The sequence below is a fragment of the Micromesistius poutassou genome, assembly GCF_964030765.1.
Source record: "Micromesistius poutassou genome assembly, chromosome: 3".
NCBI lineage: Eukaryota > Metazoa > Chordata > Actinopteri > Gadiformes > Gadidae > Micromesistius > Micromesistius poutassou.
In genome coordinates, this window is record NC_140273.1 from 13,986,407 (window position 1) to 14,003,319 (window position 16,913).

Here is a 16,913-nt window from a genome sequence, read left to right on the forward strand (position 1 = left end):
GTGTGTGCCTTTGTGTGTGTGCATGCCTGTATGTGTGTGTACGGAGACACGTCATTATTAAGCTGCAGTACAGGGTGTTATGTTTGAAAAGTAAACATTTTTCCTCAGGGTTGGCAGTGACAGATCGAGGGGGGGGAGAGAGTGTGATGGACAGGTTGGAACCGGCTATTAGGTCAACTCCTCCATGTTCTCTCAAACTGTTACCACTCGCTTGTTTTCCCCCCAGCCCCATGAAAGCCGTGCGCATCGGGCTACCAGCTCTTTGTTTCAGCCAACCACGCTTTGCCATCAAGCCACAAAGGAACTTCACTGTACCGACGGGACACGTCGAGGGAGAAGGAAGTTCCGGGAAAGGATGAACATTAGTGGGGTTTTGGTTGTTTTTTTTTTATTCATGGGACAGGATAATCCACTCCTCCACTGATCTTACTAGCTGTTGCGTACGGCTGCTTTGATGCGTTTGAAACATTGTTATTCTGTAGTTCCTGCTCAGATCCCAAACACAAAAAGAAAAAAATCCACTTGGACGGGCTTTGAACCTATTTACCGACAGCGTTTATTCTCCCGGTGAAAACTCTCCCTCTACCCGTTTCCAGACATAATATACACATCAACATCACGCCAAGAGGGCTATTTGTGTCCGTGTTTGTGGAGCTGTCGACGCGGTGCCAGCCCCTCTCCCCTCCCCTCCCCGCTCACCTCAAACTCTGCATGTTTCTGGATGTCCTCGGCCCTCTGTCGGCTGAGGATGAACTCCGCCTCGTTGGCCACCCGTACCAGGTGGTCCTTCATAGTGTGACTCAGCAGTCTGCAGAGACAGAGACAGAGACAGAGAGAGAGAGAGAGAGAGAGAGAGAGAGAGAGGGGGAAAGCGAGAGACAGAGACAGAGAGAGAAAGAGACAGAGACAGAGACAGAGACAGAGACAGAGACAGAGAGAGAGAGATAGAGAGATAGAGAGATAGAGAGAGAGACACAGAAAGACAGACCAAGACAGAGGGAGAGAGATAAAGACACCCTCATGAAAACCCACCGGGGGAAGACGTAACAGGATTAGGATGGTAATGCTGTCAATCATTTTTTTTTTGTATTTAAGTGCCAATAAAAAACTCATTAGGCTTAAGATTTGCCTTAACACACAGACAGCTGGTAGGTCATCATGGGGATTAATACGAGAAAACAAAGTTTAATATCTGTGTAATATCAATAATCCATCGACAATGAGCCATGGCCAATGAGAAGGAAATCTAATTTAGCCCAGCAGACCAGAGGTGTCCTCTGTCCGGAACCAAGGGGCTAATTGATTTGTTAATGATATGCATCTGACAGGGGCCCAGGGCTTCTGCCCGTGTCGGTACACATGTAACCTACACCCCCTCACCCAAACACACTCTCCCTTATCTGTGTTAATAACACATGCATACACGTACGGGTGTATGTGTTAGAGAGGGCGAGTCGATTTGAGTGGGTGTGTGTGTGTCTGAGGGGGGAGTGTGTGCGTGTGTGTGTGTGTGTGTGTGTGTGTGTGTGTGTGTGTGTGTGTGTGTGTGTGTGTGTGTGTGTGTGTGTGTGTGCGTGTGTGCGTGCGTGAGAGAGAGAGAGAGAGAGAAAAACCCCTCTCTGGAGCAGGAGGTCAGGCCTGTGCAAAGTGGAACAATAACAGACCACAGGCCAGCATGGACTAGGGGGGGGGTAGAGGGGGGGTGGGGGTGGGTGCTGTGCTGGGTGGAGGTTAGGGGCCAGAGAGTGGGCTGGGAGTAGGGTGGAGGGGGCATGACAGGCTGGGCTGGTGGAGGTTAGGGGCCAGGGAATGGTTGTAACCCAAGCCTGCTGTTTCAGAGCAGGTCAGCAGGGGAGCAGAGGCACAGAGGCCCTCTGGAGCCTGAAAACACGGCCCTCAGCCAGCTTTCAGATGCTAGGGCTTCATACATATGGAGGAGGCGCACACTTAAAACATGTGCACACACACGTACAAACAATGTATGCACACACGTTTAGGCTGCAGAGACTCAAACATGCATTTTGGGTTGGTACAAAAAAAAAATAAAGAACGCAATGGTGTAAATAACTTTTTTGGCTTTCACAAAAGCAGATATAAACGTGAAATAAAAGTTAGCAGGGAAAACGCTAACCTGGCTTGAGCTGTTTGTTTTTGTCACGTGAGTAATGATGCAAGTGACGAAAAATGCGGCTTTGTTCATTTCGCATGCACGGCTAAAATAAATCCCCGACGGCTTTTCAGTTGACACAAAATGTTCAAAATGTTTCAAAAATCATTTTTCTCTTTTACCTCGATTCCCCCCCCAAATTCCCAACGTACATTGCGGTGATGGATTTCAAATTTAATACAAACTACGATGGAGCAAAAAAAAAAAAAGGAAAAATGTATGCACACACTAAAGCCGGTACCAACTGCTCTAAAAGCAGGAGAGCGGGCAGGGTCAAGTTACAGCCCAGCCCCCCCCGACCCTCCCCGCCACCGCAAATCATTATAGCCTCACTATAGTAACCACAACCAGAGTGTAGCAGAGACTCCGCACAGTGGACGGCCGGTTCCTCCGCTCTCTCTTCCTTTATATAAAAGCACGCCACCGGCCTCATTAGCATTAGCTCGGATTAGCCTGACGAGCGTTTCCAAGCAATCCGCTGATCAATAATGGAAAATAATGAGAGGGGAGCCAACCCCTCCCACATCGGAAATTGATGAGCGACGAGAGAGAGAGAGAGAAGTGAAGTGGGAAGCGAGGAGAGGAGCGATATATCCTTCAGCTCTCGAAACGATGGCGGAGGGATAAATAAGGAGACCGTACGGTGGAGACGCTTGTAGTGAATAAAGCGAGGACAGATGGTGAAAAGGCAAAGGAGAGATAAACTCAGATGTGAACTCACATGGCCAGACATGGAGACAGAGTGGGGGGATGATGGTTGGTGTGAGTGAGTGTGAGTGTGTGCGTGTGCGTGTGCGCGTGTGGGGGGGGGGGGGGGATTTCCCAAGTGTCACAGAAGGACTCGGAGATCAAAATCCCCGTCACCAGCCCCTCCATCCACCCCTTGTCTTCCCGAGCCCCCTGTGGGACGAGCAGGTATCGAACGGAGCCTTGAACTCCGGGGCCTCCCCTCCAACCCCCTCCACTCCCCCTCGCTGTCCGCAGCTCCTCTTTCCCTGGCCATTGATTTTTATTTGCAGGGTTTTTTTTTATCTTCCTCTGCCGAACCTTCACTAGGAGACCCCTGACAGGAGGGGTCGGGGGGGGGGGGGGGGGGGAGGTGGGAGCTAGGGGGTCCCAGAGATCAGTGGTGTGGGTTGGGGGGAAAGGTGGCCGTCGGCCCGGCAATGGGAAGATAATGAAGAGGTGGAGCTCTGAGCTGCTGTGAGGAGATCTATCGGGGATCAGGGTACAGACCTGCCCTCGTTGACCAGCTCGATGAAGGCCAGCCCAGCATTCTTCTGGATGGAGTTCTGCCATTCCTGTAACACACACACACACACACACACACACACAATGTGGGTTCAATGCCAAAGTTTGTTAAGTGATACACGCTAAATGCATTTAACACATGGCGCAGCTAAAATGGGAAAGAGAAAAGGGAGTTCTGACTTGGGAAACAGATGGGTCACCGTTAAAGGACACCGGGCCCGTTGCTTTTTTTCATTCCTTAAATAAAAACTGGTGTTTGTCTTTATTAGGTCGGGGGCAGATGGATTTAGAATTTAGAAAACCCAAATGGGAGAAAGGAGATACCAGCGGTAGAGGTACCCAGATCCATTGATCATCACGACCTTAAAAAGTGGATGCTAATGTAACAAAGCCTGTTGCTGAGCCTTTCCTGCTAGCAGCCACACCATGACTTATGGCTAACAAATCATTTATATGGGTACCATGCTAAAACTAGCACATGCTATCGCAAACACACGTGCAAGCACGCGCACGCGCACACACACACACACACACACACACACACACACACACACACACACACACACACACACACACACACACACACACACACACACACACACGCACGCACACGCACGCACACACGCAATGGCCTCAGATGCTATGGAGATTAAGCACAGAGCAGCAGAGTAGATGCATACATCACGACCCTGAAGTGAGCGTGCTAAGACCCCCTCTCCCCCTTGAGAAAAGTTATGGTTTGGAGGTGTCAGCTTAAACAATTCAAACAAGCCCGGCGTTGGACTTTAAATTCTCAGCTACGACACGGAGCAGGAGAGGAGGGGGGGGGGGGGGGAAGGAGGTGGAGGAACTCGTCGCCATCGGCACTCGTGTTCCGTTCAATATTTCAACACCTTCGACACAACCGTCAAAAGAATAATAAAGCAACAAGGTCGCCCGTCTGAACTTCACATTGCTGTTTCCCCCTCTTCCTCTCTCGGGACGCGGAGAAAAATGCACTCCCAATCTGAAGTTAACAGACTTAAAACTGCCCAGCTATGGCCGTCTTGAAATCCTTTAGGTGCTAATCATTCAATAGCTTTTTTTTTAAAAATATAAATGGAATTTTACTTTGTATAAATATAAGACATTCGAAAAAAACGAAATGTGCAAGTTATTCAAGTTATTACTTTGTAAATAAAAAAAAAAGGCCTGCATACACATTTCAAAATCCAAGGGCTCAAAATGAAGATAAAAATTGAGAGCAAAAGTGGGAAAGCGTGCGATGAACTCTGCTCCCCTCCGTGTCTCGGGGTGGATAGAGGAGAGTGTGTTTATGCCCTTTCAGCGAAACGTCCCGAGCCCACAGGAAGAATGAGTGTTACAGGGAGGAAGGAAAAGCTCAGTTTACAGCCGTTTCTCGGTACACATCCCCATGCATTAGCGCATGCGTTACCATTCATATCACCCTCTCCCAGGTTTTTCTCCTTAACCCCCGACGCGTGTGAAACCATCAGAACGGATCAAATTCGAACAGAAACCACTCTTAATAAAAAAAACACACAAAAAAGGGGGAGAATGCCTGTGAACCATCAGTCTGAGACCAAGGGTTTCCGAGCAGTGGCAGCGAGCTTGCAAGCAAATCAAAATCAGAAGTGCTTTTTGTCTCGGCGGAAAATATTGGCATTGACCGTGTTTACAATACATTCAAAATAGCCCGGGCAAAGCCGGCGAATACACGTCAGGGGTTTGGGAGTGTAAATAGAGTTGTTTTATTCTTTATTTTTAAACACTGGCAGAGCAGGCCCTTTTTTGTGGCTGCCGGGGTCGGGACTCGGAGGAAGTGTGTCAGAGGAGCCCGGAGGCCCCTGGAGGTTGAAGGACATTAACCATGAGCTGGAGGCCCAGGACTGGAGGTCTGGACACGGGCACGCCAGACCACGACAAGCCCCCTGCTCTCTTAAATAAACACAAATCAGAAGCCAGGTGGTAAACAATGTTCGAGCGCACTCGACGGTAAAGGAAACACACGCAAAAGCTTAAATGAATGGGATTTAAAGTCAAACACGGTGAGACTTTTTTTTTTTTTTTTTTTCAAAAAGCAGATTTTTTTGCATTTGGATACATTTCAAACAGCGCCTTGGACACTAAAAACTAATCAAGCCTTTGATTGGGGACCTGAACACTGAACGAATGCACGAGAGGTCATTGGCATGTCCAGGGGAAATAAACGGACAAAAGGGGTGATGGCAAGACGAATGGTGTCATTATGGGCCGAGGAACGTGTGTTGGAGTTCAATTAAAAGAGAAGAGCATTGACCCTGATCAGAGACATCAGGACAGGTCGCGGTGACAGACAGCTACCGCAGGGACAGCTCAGTGATAGGATATTGGATTTGGTCAGCAGTGTCATGACTTTTATGGCGGCGATAAGGGGGCGGCGGCCACAGCTCCCCTCCCGATGATGAGAGGATACAAGCAGCCATTTGTGACCTATCACCTTTAACCTGACCTCCCGAGTGATGATAGGGCACTGGGAGATCGAACTCCACCCCCACAGCCCCCCCTCCATCACCGCCGCCACCACCCTAGTCTCGATCGGGAGCTTCTCGTCAACATGCGCTACTTCTGCCAATTCTCTGAGCTATAGAAAATAGACAATATGTGTGTGTGTGTGTGTGTGTAACAGTGTTTTGCGTGAAATCCTGTGTTTGGTTTGTGCGTCAATAAAAAGTAAGCGACAACGACGCATTAATTGAACATGCCAGCTGCGGGACAGACCAGAAGTCCACAAGACTGCCCCATTGTTTGGGCAGCGACGGCAGTGAGTCTAAACACACATGCCACGCACTTCCGCCATTGCAGCTGATTATCCATAATCAACATCTAAATATAGCACCGCCGCCACGGGTGACAGAAGACAGACTTCCTCTGTGAGAAAAGTAGTCCTTCAAACATCAGGCAGGCTCACTACAACAAGGCAAAAATCTGACACGGACAGCTGAAGGCTTGACCCCTCAACAAATAGACAGGGTAGTTCTCGTCAGTCCCTCGCTCAAGTTAGGGTGAGCCCGGGGGCGGCTGAGGACGGCCGTATGGTTTTCTATTTATTTCATTATTTATTCATCCATCTATTATTGGATTGGAGGGTACGGGCCGCCAGACCTGCTGCGGCCGTTTGATCCGGCAGTAAATTCAATTACATGGTGACACGGAGAGGGGGGGGGGGGGGGGGGGGCGGGGGCGGGGCCTGTAAACATTTGAACGATAATCTGGGGAAACAGCACCAGCCGTGTACGTTCCTCAACGAGGCAATCACACGATAAACATCTCAGCACACAAACAACACGAATCAGCGTGCGATCCGGTCGGTTATAGAATTGGCTTGGACACAGGAGTTGATTTTGTTTGTGTATTTCGTTTATCGCTCGTTCGTTGTCGATGAGCGTGGAGCTCGTCAACTGCTATTTCCCGACTGTCGGGAAAACAAGAGCAGAAATATGACGTCTCTTCGGCGTGTGTTTGTGTGTGTGTTAGTGTGTGAAGATGTTATCGCTAACGCTCATGTGATCGAAATCCCAACTAAGGGAATATTTCCTGACATCCAAATATTTATACTCAAGAATTTTGAAATCCCTGGGAAGTATTTCATTTCGACATTATCAGTCGTATATCATATAGTGAAGAGTGTAGCCAAGTATTACTAGTTTTAAACTTTTTCTTTTTATAGTAATATGATAATAATATAGTATTACGTAATATATGTATTAAGTAATAAATAAATAAATGACAGATGGAAGTAAAATATAAATAATTTATCTTAATCTGATTTGCAACGACTCAGTTCCCCACCATATGAATACTGTAAGATTTCATATTTTTTGAAGGAAAATAAGTATTGTATATGTATTTATCCAAATTGTTCCAAAGTACCTTTATTGGCTAAGTGAATGACAAATCAATATTAAGCAAGTATAAATATCAATGAAAAATATATTTATTAGATTAATCTAAAATCCCACATAATTAAAAATATATATTTAAAAATAACAAACTATTAAAATGATTAATACAAACTTCTAAATAAGCTTGTATTTATAATTCAGATTTGATATCTAAGCCGTATAGCCTGGAATCAAATCCAGCATTAAAGCACGGAAATATCTTAAAAAGCTATCACAGTGGGAGTGCATAAACACAACTGATCCACCGACTTCATATCTAAACAAAGATAAAACCACATGTTATGTATTTATGATCGTATCATCTCTATGCTAAATATCATTATTCTCAAAATGGTGGACATAACTTTGGCAACATGCTATTCTGAAAGAGGGGTAAACAGTCACGTCAATTCCCCACACAGAGCTCAGATGGGGGAGGGGCGTGGAGTCCATTATACCAGCAGGACAGCGAGGGAGCGGGGACATAGGCCCGCATTCCAACCGCTTACAGCCGGGACCCCGCCAGGTAAGAAAACATGAACAGTGCCCGTCCATAGGAGAGACCTCTTGTCAAGAGGAAAATTCATATACTTGGAAAAACTATTAAAGTCCACAGATAAATAACGGACCGTTCATGCCCCTTGGAGCCCATGGGTCCCTAGCTATTCGTCCACAGAGTCGAACAAAAAAAATAAAATAATAATGGGAGGCCAAATTAAAAGCCACTCCATGTTTTAAGAGTCACTCGCCCGATTCTCCCCTCGCAGCGAGGCCTTACTTCCTGTCTGTAAGCTCCCCCTTCCCGGACCCCCGTAGCATCACATCTCCCCGCTCCATAGCTGGCATCGGCAGGGAGCCGACAGAAGTAAGTGCCAGTTGGCGTTGCCGTTGTTTTCCCCGAGAGCTCCCAAAAGGGAACTCGGTGGAGCCATGATACGATCCACCTGTCCCCGCCATAGGGGGGCGGGTGGGGAGAGGGTTGGTGCAGACGGAGGACCGCATGGGGACGGAGGTGAAGAGAGGAGAGGTGAGAAGTAGTGAGGAGCAGAGGTGAGGAGCAGCGAGGAGCAGCAAGCCAGGAGGAACAAGGCTAAGGAGGGGTTGGGAGGGAAAAATAACACTTTGATCGGCATTGATCTTGAAGTGTGTGTGTGTGTGTGTGTGTGTGTGTGTGTGTGTGTGTGTGTGTCAGATACGTGTGTGTGTGTGTGCGTGTGTGTGTGTGTATGTGCGTGTGTACGTACGTACTTATGTACATGTGTGTGATAGATGTGTGTGTGTTCGTGAGAGTGTGTTTGGCTACACAGTGGAAAGCAGCACTGGCTGTGAGCAACGAGAGGCTCGTTCTGGAGGGAAACATATTTTTTGGTCCCCTGCCTCGAACCACATTCCTGGTCCCTTCCCTCACCTTTGCTCCGCTGTGTTAAAAAATGTTTCATACAGCAAACTCATGCCGTGCTCTCAACCTATCAAATACCTCTGTAAAAAAAATTTTTTTTTAAATGTAAAGGCTGCTGCTTTGCCTTTAAAAAAAATAATCTGATGTGTAAATGGGAGTCAATGGCCCTTTGTTTATTTATGTCCGTTGAAAAGCAAGGCACACATTTTATAAAAGAAAAGTCATATTGGCTTTAAAGCAAAATAAAAAAAAATGTCACTCAGGTATTTTTTCCATTACTCTCCACAGCTAGGTGAAGACTGACGCAAGTACTGAAGTAAGTAAGACTGAAGTATATATTATTTGAGTCGCTTTGGGGAGGGCGTAGTAGCATCTGAGCTGCTGTGGCTGCCATGCGATGGTCCAAGCGTTCCCAGGTCAGGGTATTGATCCAGGCAGGGGCCAGGGGGACAGCGCGCACGCACACCCGGGCTCCGAGCGCTGCCTGCGGGGGGTTAAACTCCCCAGCGCCACGACTCTCCGCTTCCATCAGCGAGGTCAGCGAGGCCAGAGGTCAGGGGGGAAGCCAAGTCTCCGTCTACTCATTGACTGGGGACAGAGGTGTCCATCTGCTAAACAGGTTAACTTCAGGAGCGAGATCTGGCAGCGACTCTGGGCGTGGGATGATGTGGGTGGATTAGTGGATTAGCTGCTGCTGTTATTGAATATCTATTTAGGGATCATCCGGTATCAATGGACCAGGATATGGACCGATAAGTACTGCTCGCTTGTATCAAAGAGCTTAGCGCTGAGGTCAATGTGTATATTTAATGATGTTGTTAAATTGCATCTTCATAAAGTACAAATCACTAACTATTTATGAGTAAAAAAATAAGGGACTACAATGAAATACATTAGCAAATACATAAAAAAAAAGCTAGAATGCATACGACAGGGAATCAAAAAGCTGTACGTTCCAGTATTTCCACCATAATCTCCTAGATCGCATCCACTGTCTACATAAATATTTCTATCCCCCCCCCCCTTTTTTTTTTTTCTTCCTCGTGGACGTGCACTCCTTCACTAGTGGATGGACCTCTGTAAGTGGCCCTTATCAGCACTCCAGCATCGCCGTTACCACCTCCCTCTCTCCACTCTCTCCATACAGGATGCGTATCCTGATAAATGGCAGTAAGACGGATGGGCTGACAGCGGGGCCGACCATAACGGCTGATCTACAGGACACAAACGCGCTCCGCCGCAGAGATTTGTGGGCCTCGACGGCGCTGATAATGGCGGACGGTCCGGACCATCCCTCAGCGCTCGGACCGTCGGGAGGAGCACGGGAGGGGGGGGGAGGGGAGGGAAATAGAAAAAGTAAAAGCTCTTTCTCTTATTCTGTGGTCATTATTTATTCACGCCGTCTCTTTTCTTTCCTCTGTTGTAGCGGCCTTCCCCGTCGCCGCCGAGCGGCCCTGGTTAACATGGCCGCCGTAAATATGACCATCGAGGGGGAAATAACATGTGAAAGAGGGACGGGGAGAGAGGGGTCGACTTGTCAGGAGCAAATTAGCGCTGTTTCAGGGAGGGAGGTCTTTTTAGACCTGGTGGTGTTGGCTGACGACGTGCACGTGATATTCGAGGCCACGGCCGCCTGAAGTCCCGACTCCCTGGTGCCTCCACCCTCTCATCATGACCTCATGAAACGCAAACTAAAACCAACAACCAGAAAGCCATTCACGCTTTACGCAAAAAAACGCCTACCTCCTCTCACGAGTCCCTGTCCGCTTTCTTTGCAACATGCTTACTTTCCCGGTGCTTAATAGTGCTTGAAGGGACTGCATAGCTACTGTATTAAACCTCACTCCGTTAACTATATGACGCCTCCTATGGGGTCATTAATCCTGACTTTGTATATGCAGCGGTGGCGAGTGCGGATCGATACGACCGTGATGCACGCCACCCCCGGTGCTTAATGCCTGCCACAAAATGGCCCTTTAATTGGGAGAGCGGCGGTAGTTGTTTAGAAAGGGGGCGCCATCAAACAGCGGTTAACAATCGCCTGCTGAATGCCAGGCTGATGCAGCTGCCAATGCAACATTCATAAGAGCCCTGATTAAAAACTCCTCTGGCGTCCCCAGGCACGCGACCCCCCGACCCCGGTCCTACTCCATCTCAAAAAGGCACGGCGGGAAATTAATTAGAAAAATGTTCACCGCCGCTATCGCATCACACATCTCTCGACATCTCTGATGAAACGGGGAGAAGGGGGGGGGGGGGGAGGGGGGGGGGGCGGAGGGGTGGTGGGGGGGGTATGGGGTTGAGGGGGGTGTTGGGTGAGTGGGGTTGGGGGGGAAGGAAAATCAATCAAACGCGACGCCGTCACCGCCGTCTGCTGTTTTTCCTTGTAGGTAAAGAAGAGGTACAAGCCGGCCACTGAGCCACTTCCTGTGGGAGTGAGCATTTCCTGTGCCAGGGGCCGCGGCAAACTTTGCTAAATAATGTCATTAATCATGGCACTGGCGGATTTGCTTTTTTTTTTCTTTCCAGTGTCCCACAAAAAGAGTGGGAAAGACCAAAACACACACATATGCAGAATGACATACACACACACACACACGCACGCACACACACACATTGTAATTTAGCCCAGAGGTAGGTCTTCCAATGTTTCCTTCATTTCCCTGGTGAAAGGTAGATACCCCCCCCCCCCCTCCAATACCTTTCCCCCCAGCTACCCGCCCCTCTCCCTCGCTCTCCACACAACAATAAAATTACATTTGCATCAGCTGTGAGAGAATCTGGTTGGATGATTTATTGAAGCAATCAACACGGCGCCGGCCAATCCGTGCAATGCTAACCTGAAGCTAGAGAGAGGAAGCAGTGAAAGGCAGAGTGGGGGTAGGGTGGAGGGTGGGGGTGCGGCTTGGCTTGGTCCCGCAGCGAGCAGGGGAAGAAATAGCTGGTGCTGAGGACTGATGGGGGGGTGTAGGGGGTGGTTGGAGGGGGGGGGAGGGGGCGCTCGGTGCAGCGGGGGCAATCCCACTAAGATTCAGCCTTTGATTAGATTAGCATTAAACAACACCCTGGCAGATATGACAAATAGGTGCATTAGAGGCTGTCATTCTCCCTCTTCCCTGGTTCCCCTTCTCTCTCTCCCCCTCTATCTCTCTCTCCCTCCCTCTCTGGCTCCCACTCCCTTCCAGCTCCTGGGTGTCTGGGCGCCAAAGCACCCCCCCACCCCCCCCCCCCCGGGCCGCTGACACCCAGGCGGATGTGTGTAATCTCACTGTATTACCACGGTGGAGGAGAAGTGAAGTGAATAATGAGAAGTAAATAGGGTGGAAGCGGGTGAGGAGAAAGAGAAGGAGCAGAAGGGGGGGGGGAGGAGGAGGAGGAGAAGGAGAAAACAGACCACAGACAGCATTTTTTTGGTGCGTGGAAATGAAGCTGATAACATAAAAAGCAGTCGGCGTGGCTCCCAGAGCGCCGTCATTAATCAGACGGCGTCCTGCATCACAGGTCTCTTTGTTTTTCACCACACTGTTAAAACAGTAAAAGGCAAACAGAGCCAGAGGGGAGGGGGAGGGGGGGTATTATCAGATGTCCTCCTTGTCCGCGGCCCCGGCGTGTGTGTCAGCGTCGTCTTTTTTGTGCCTTGCTCACTACAAATGAAGGTGCTTTGCGTTTTATATTTACCAAACAAAAGATACACACTCGCGCACACACACACACACACACACACAGACGCAGGCGCTTTAATCCAACCGATGGCTCGGCATACGCAGCAGAGCCGCGTTAATGAACTGCGCTGTGTGCTCAGCTCAGCGGTAATGCAGGGGGAAACCATCCACACCCCGACCCCTTCATTGATCCGCCCACACCTGCTTATGATCCCCAGGAATTAGTATTCATGAAGCCCCCACCACGCTCCCCCCCTCCGCTGAATAAACTTGGAAACAAAAAAAAAAAAGAGCCCGACAAACAAAAGGAGAAAAATCAATGCAACCGCAGCATCAAATCGACATTATCCCTCCTCATCGCTTTGGCCCCGGTGGCTCGGGCCAGTGCCATCGGGTCAGAGGTGACACGGACAGGTCGGCCACCCTCGACCCAACCAGCCAATATCTGCTCCCTTGGCCGAGTGATGCCCTCCTATCCCCGGGCGCACTCTTCAGGGAACGAGAGCCCGCGGTGGTGGGAGAAAGAAGATAAGATGCTTGGATGGACATTTTTCCTTTTCTTCCGCGCACGGGACCGCAGATTTACTGCACTCAAGGTGAGGGTGAGGGGGATAAACCAGTGGGGCGAGAGAGAAGAGGACAGCGGGGGTTGGGAGGGAGGGAGGGAGGGAGGGGATGGGGAAGGGAGAGAAGCGGGCGGGGGGGAAGGGGAAGGTGGAGGTGAAGAAATGATGAAGATGTTGGTGGGAAGACTTGCCTGTGAGCACAGCAGCATGACCAGCTCCACCACGGAGCTGCTGGACCTCATGCACACCAGGCCTGGAACCAAACAAGACAGAGGGGGAGACTGCGTTGACATCATTGAGAAAACAGACGCCCTCGGTGCCTACGGAACACAATTACTGTGCATCATCTACTTTTAATCATCCCGGCTTCCATTCAGATCAAATGCGTAGCGTATCAACCCATATCCAAAAATACACAGCCCCCCCCCAACCCCAAACCCCCCCCACACATCCACGTGTGCATTAGCTCAACTCTGTGCCATCTGCAGCGGGGAGCTGATACTATTGATGGGCCTAATGAGTGGACATGATGTTACTGTAAACTAATACATATTTGGGCCTTGTATTACAGGGCTGGCCGCGCGGCCGAGCATATGTCTCATTGATCTCTAATGGCGAGAGCGGGGGCTTTAAGAGGGCAGGGGGGGCACTGGAGTGGTCAGAGTGTCCTTTCTGGAGCGCTGTGCATATGACCCGAGCATGTTGGAGCAGCTCACACACACACACACACACACACGCGGTTATCCAAACACACGGATGTACACACAGACGCATACACATACATACACACACATGGATGTAAATACAGACACACACACACACACACAAATATACAAACAAACATGGATGTTCACACACACACACACACACACACACACACACACACACACACACACACACATAGATATAAATAAAAATACATATGCACATATATGCTTACACATGGTCACACAAGCGCAACCGCACACACACACACACACACACACACACACACGCACACGCACACGCACGCACAGACGCGTACACGCCTACATTCTCTGTTCAGGCCCCTACACAGCTATCAATCAACTTTCCATTTTGCTTGCTGGCAGCAGATATCCCAAACACTCCTATTAGTGTCCTGCCCTCCGACCCTAACCGCTAGAGCCATTCAGCACCACCGCTCGCCCTCACACTCAACACAATGCTATTCAATTAGCATCCACCAGGGTTTCAATAAGGACAACCACGCCAACTGTGCTCCATATAGACTGTGTGTGTGTACACCATATTCTCTTTTGGGTTGAACGTGAAATAGGTGCATTTAAAAAAATGTAATTAAAAACATGAACTGGATCAGAACTGGAAAGATCCTAAAATGCCTGACCCTAGTTGGTTATCTTTATGCTCCTGAAAAACAAAATGTTAGACAGTGTGTGTGTGCGTGTGCGTGTGCGCGTGTGCGTGTGTGTGTGTGTGCTCACTTGTGCCCTCTATGAGGAGCTCCTGCCCGTGGCTGCCCAGCAGGGTGCGAGAGAGGAAGGGAGCGAAGTCCACGAAGATCTCCCTCAGCAGGGGGGCCGACTTCTCCAGGGTATGCTCCAAGCGCTCCGAGATGCTGGAGGCGCACACACACACAAACACAAAATGTACAAACAAAGAAGCAAACAAACACACAATACTTTATATACGTATATATATATATATATATATATTTTTTTTTTTTTTTATTACACACTATTTCACAACATTCAATTTCATACGACACAAAATTTGAAATACAACACACATTAATAATTTTAGTTAAATTTAGTTTAATTTAAAAAAAAAAATACAAAAAATAAATATGCATTTCAATAAAACCTATTTGTGCGTTGTGTGTGTGTGTGTGTGTGTGTGTGTGTGTGTGTGTGTGTGTGTGTGTGTGTGTGTGTGTGTGTGTGTGTGTGTGTGTGTGTGAAGATGAATGACCTCATGCTGGGGGTGGTGCTGATGGGGGAGAGGATGGGGACAGATGGCAGGTTGGTGCTGGCTGGAGTCTGGCCTCCTGCTGCAGAGAGACACACTGTTAGTAGTCTGGTGGACCCAGCACACACACACACACACACACACACACACACACAATACAACATACATTACCAGGCAATCACACACTTACTAACAGGCACACTCGCTCACAACCCCACCCCAGTAGATTACCCCAGCATGGGACAAGGTAGCACCATAAATCTGGGTGCCGACGCCTTTGCTATGAAATAATACAGTGGCCCCCATTCAAATGTATAGAAAAGGGGCGATTTATGGTGTAATAGGGCAAGTGTGGTGTAAGTACAGTGTTATTTAATGTGGAGATAGGGATGATTAATATGTTGCCCCATGCGTCTTCCTCTTACATTAGTATGCACAGCTCTCGGGATGAGCTCCAGTTTTAAATGTGTCCTTATTCTCCAGTGGCCATCACTCTATTTATTTCGGTGGTTCTACATTCAAATAATTGCAGTGTTGTTTTTAAGGAATAATTGAAAATGTGCAAGTAAAATTCGCACAAATGATTCTGTGAAAGCAATATTTCACCCATTTTAAATATTTTTCTTAACAAAAAAAACAGAGGGTCATTACATTTTTAGTTACTTCCTCGATGCATATATTTCATGTTGAGCATGTGGATATATGCAAAGCGGGTGAAATATTTCTTTAATGGAAACACTTAACTTTACTCAGTTAAATTCAGAATTATTCCACTATTCCATCATTATTATTCATGTGCTGTAACTTCACTGGCAACCGGTTTCCCCCCTAGCCATTAAGCTAATTTGTTGTTCACACACACCTGTGTTCTCAGATCTCGGATTGAGAACGCCCTGCCTCACCTCGTAGGATTTCTGTCCTCCTCCTAACGATAAACTATTTACTCATTATGTCGTTACATACCGATTCACCCCCTGTGGGACGTTTCCTTCTTGAGCGTTTAATTGTTCAACTAAAACATTCTTTATGACTCTGTACCGGAGACGGAGCTAGTGGCGGCGTGAGGCGGCCCGCTGGATTGATCAGGCTGTAAATCCACCTCAGTGGGTCACATAAAGAAGGGAATGCCAAGCTGAACAAGAGGGGGCTAGGAGGAGGAGGGCTGGGGGGAGGGCTACTCTGGTCCTTCACTGGACTTGTTTTTCCAGCCAGAGCGGTCCCAAACCAGGGATAACTCTGACGGAATGACAACCACTGGTGCACCGCTGTGTTTCTGCTGGTGTGTGTGTGTGTGTGTGTGTGTGTGTGTGTGTGTGTGTGTGTGTGTGTGTGTGTGTGTGTGTGTGTGTGTGTGTGTGTTAAACAGCTCCATGTTGGTCTACAGAGACCTTTCCTTCTGGAGCTGAAGTAGCTCCTTCAAATGCAGACTAGTAAATTAACTCATCTCCATTAGTCCTCCCACTACCACCACAGAACAGCAGACACGCACCCACATGCAGACAAACACACGAGCGCACACACACACACGGACACACACACAAAGCCCAATACAGACTGTTATACATGATACATTAGATCTGAATGACTACACACCTATAATATACTAAAACCTATGAAATAAAACCTGATGCTATGCATTTGACACACATAAGCACACGCATACATCATTTGTGTACACGTGTGACCGATTAAGTCATTTTAACTGCAACAGTATGTGTGTGTGTGTGTGTGTGTGTGTGTGTGTGTGTGAGTGCGTGCGTGCGTGCGTGCGCATTTCTGCTCACCAGCTGGATCAGCAGAGCTGCTCTGGGTAGTGGAGGAAACCACGGCAACACTGTCAGCAGGCATCCCGGCAGAGGCGCCGGCGGCGGCGGCGGAGGAGGAGGAGGAGGCCGGGGCGGCGGACGATGTGGACGAGGCGCTGGCCTTCTTGGGCGCCACCACCACGCTCCTGGAGGAACACGGCACCCAGATTGGACACGTATTGATTTCCATTGT

At 48.6% G+C, this 16,913-nt stretch overlaps 1 protein-coding gene across 1 annotated transcript in view; it reads right to left on the reverse strand.

Annotated features, from left to right (window-relative positions):
* lrba (LPS-responsive vesicle trafficking, beach and anchor containing) overlaps positions 1-16,913 on the reverse strand; it is a 170,634-nt gene that overhangs the window by 93,276 nt on the left and 60,445 nt on the right. The window contains 6 exon segments of the mRNA XM_084465513.1: positions 700-808; positions 3,404-3,468; positions 13,160-13,221; positions 14,432-14,565; positions 14,919-14,997; positions 16,700-16,866. Coding sequence (XP_084321639.1) covers positions 700-808; positions 3,404-3,468; positions 13,160-13,221; positions 14,432-14,565; positions 14,919-14,997; positions 16,700-16,866 — 616 coding nt within the window.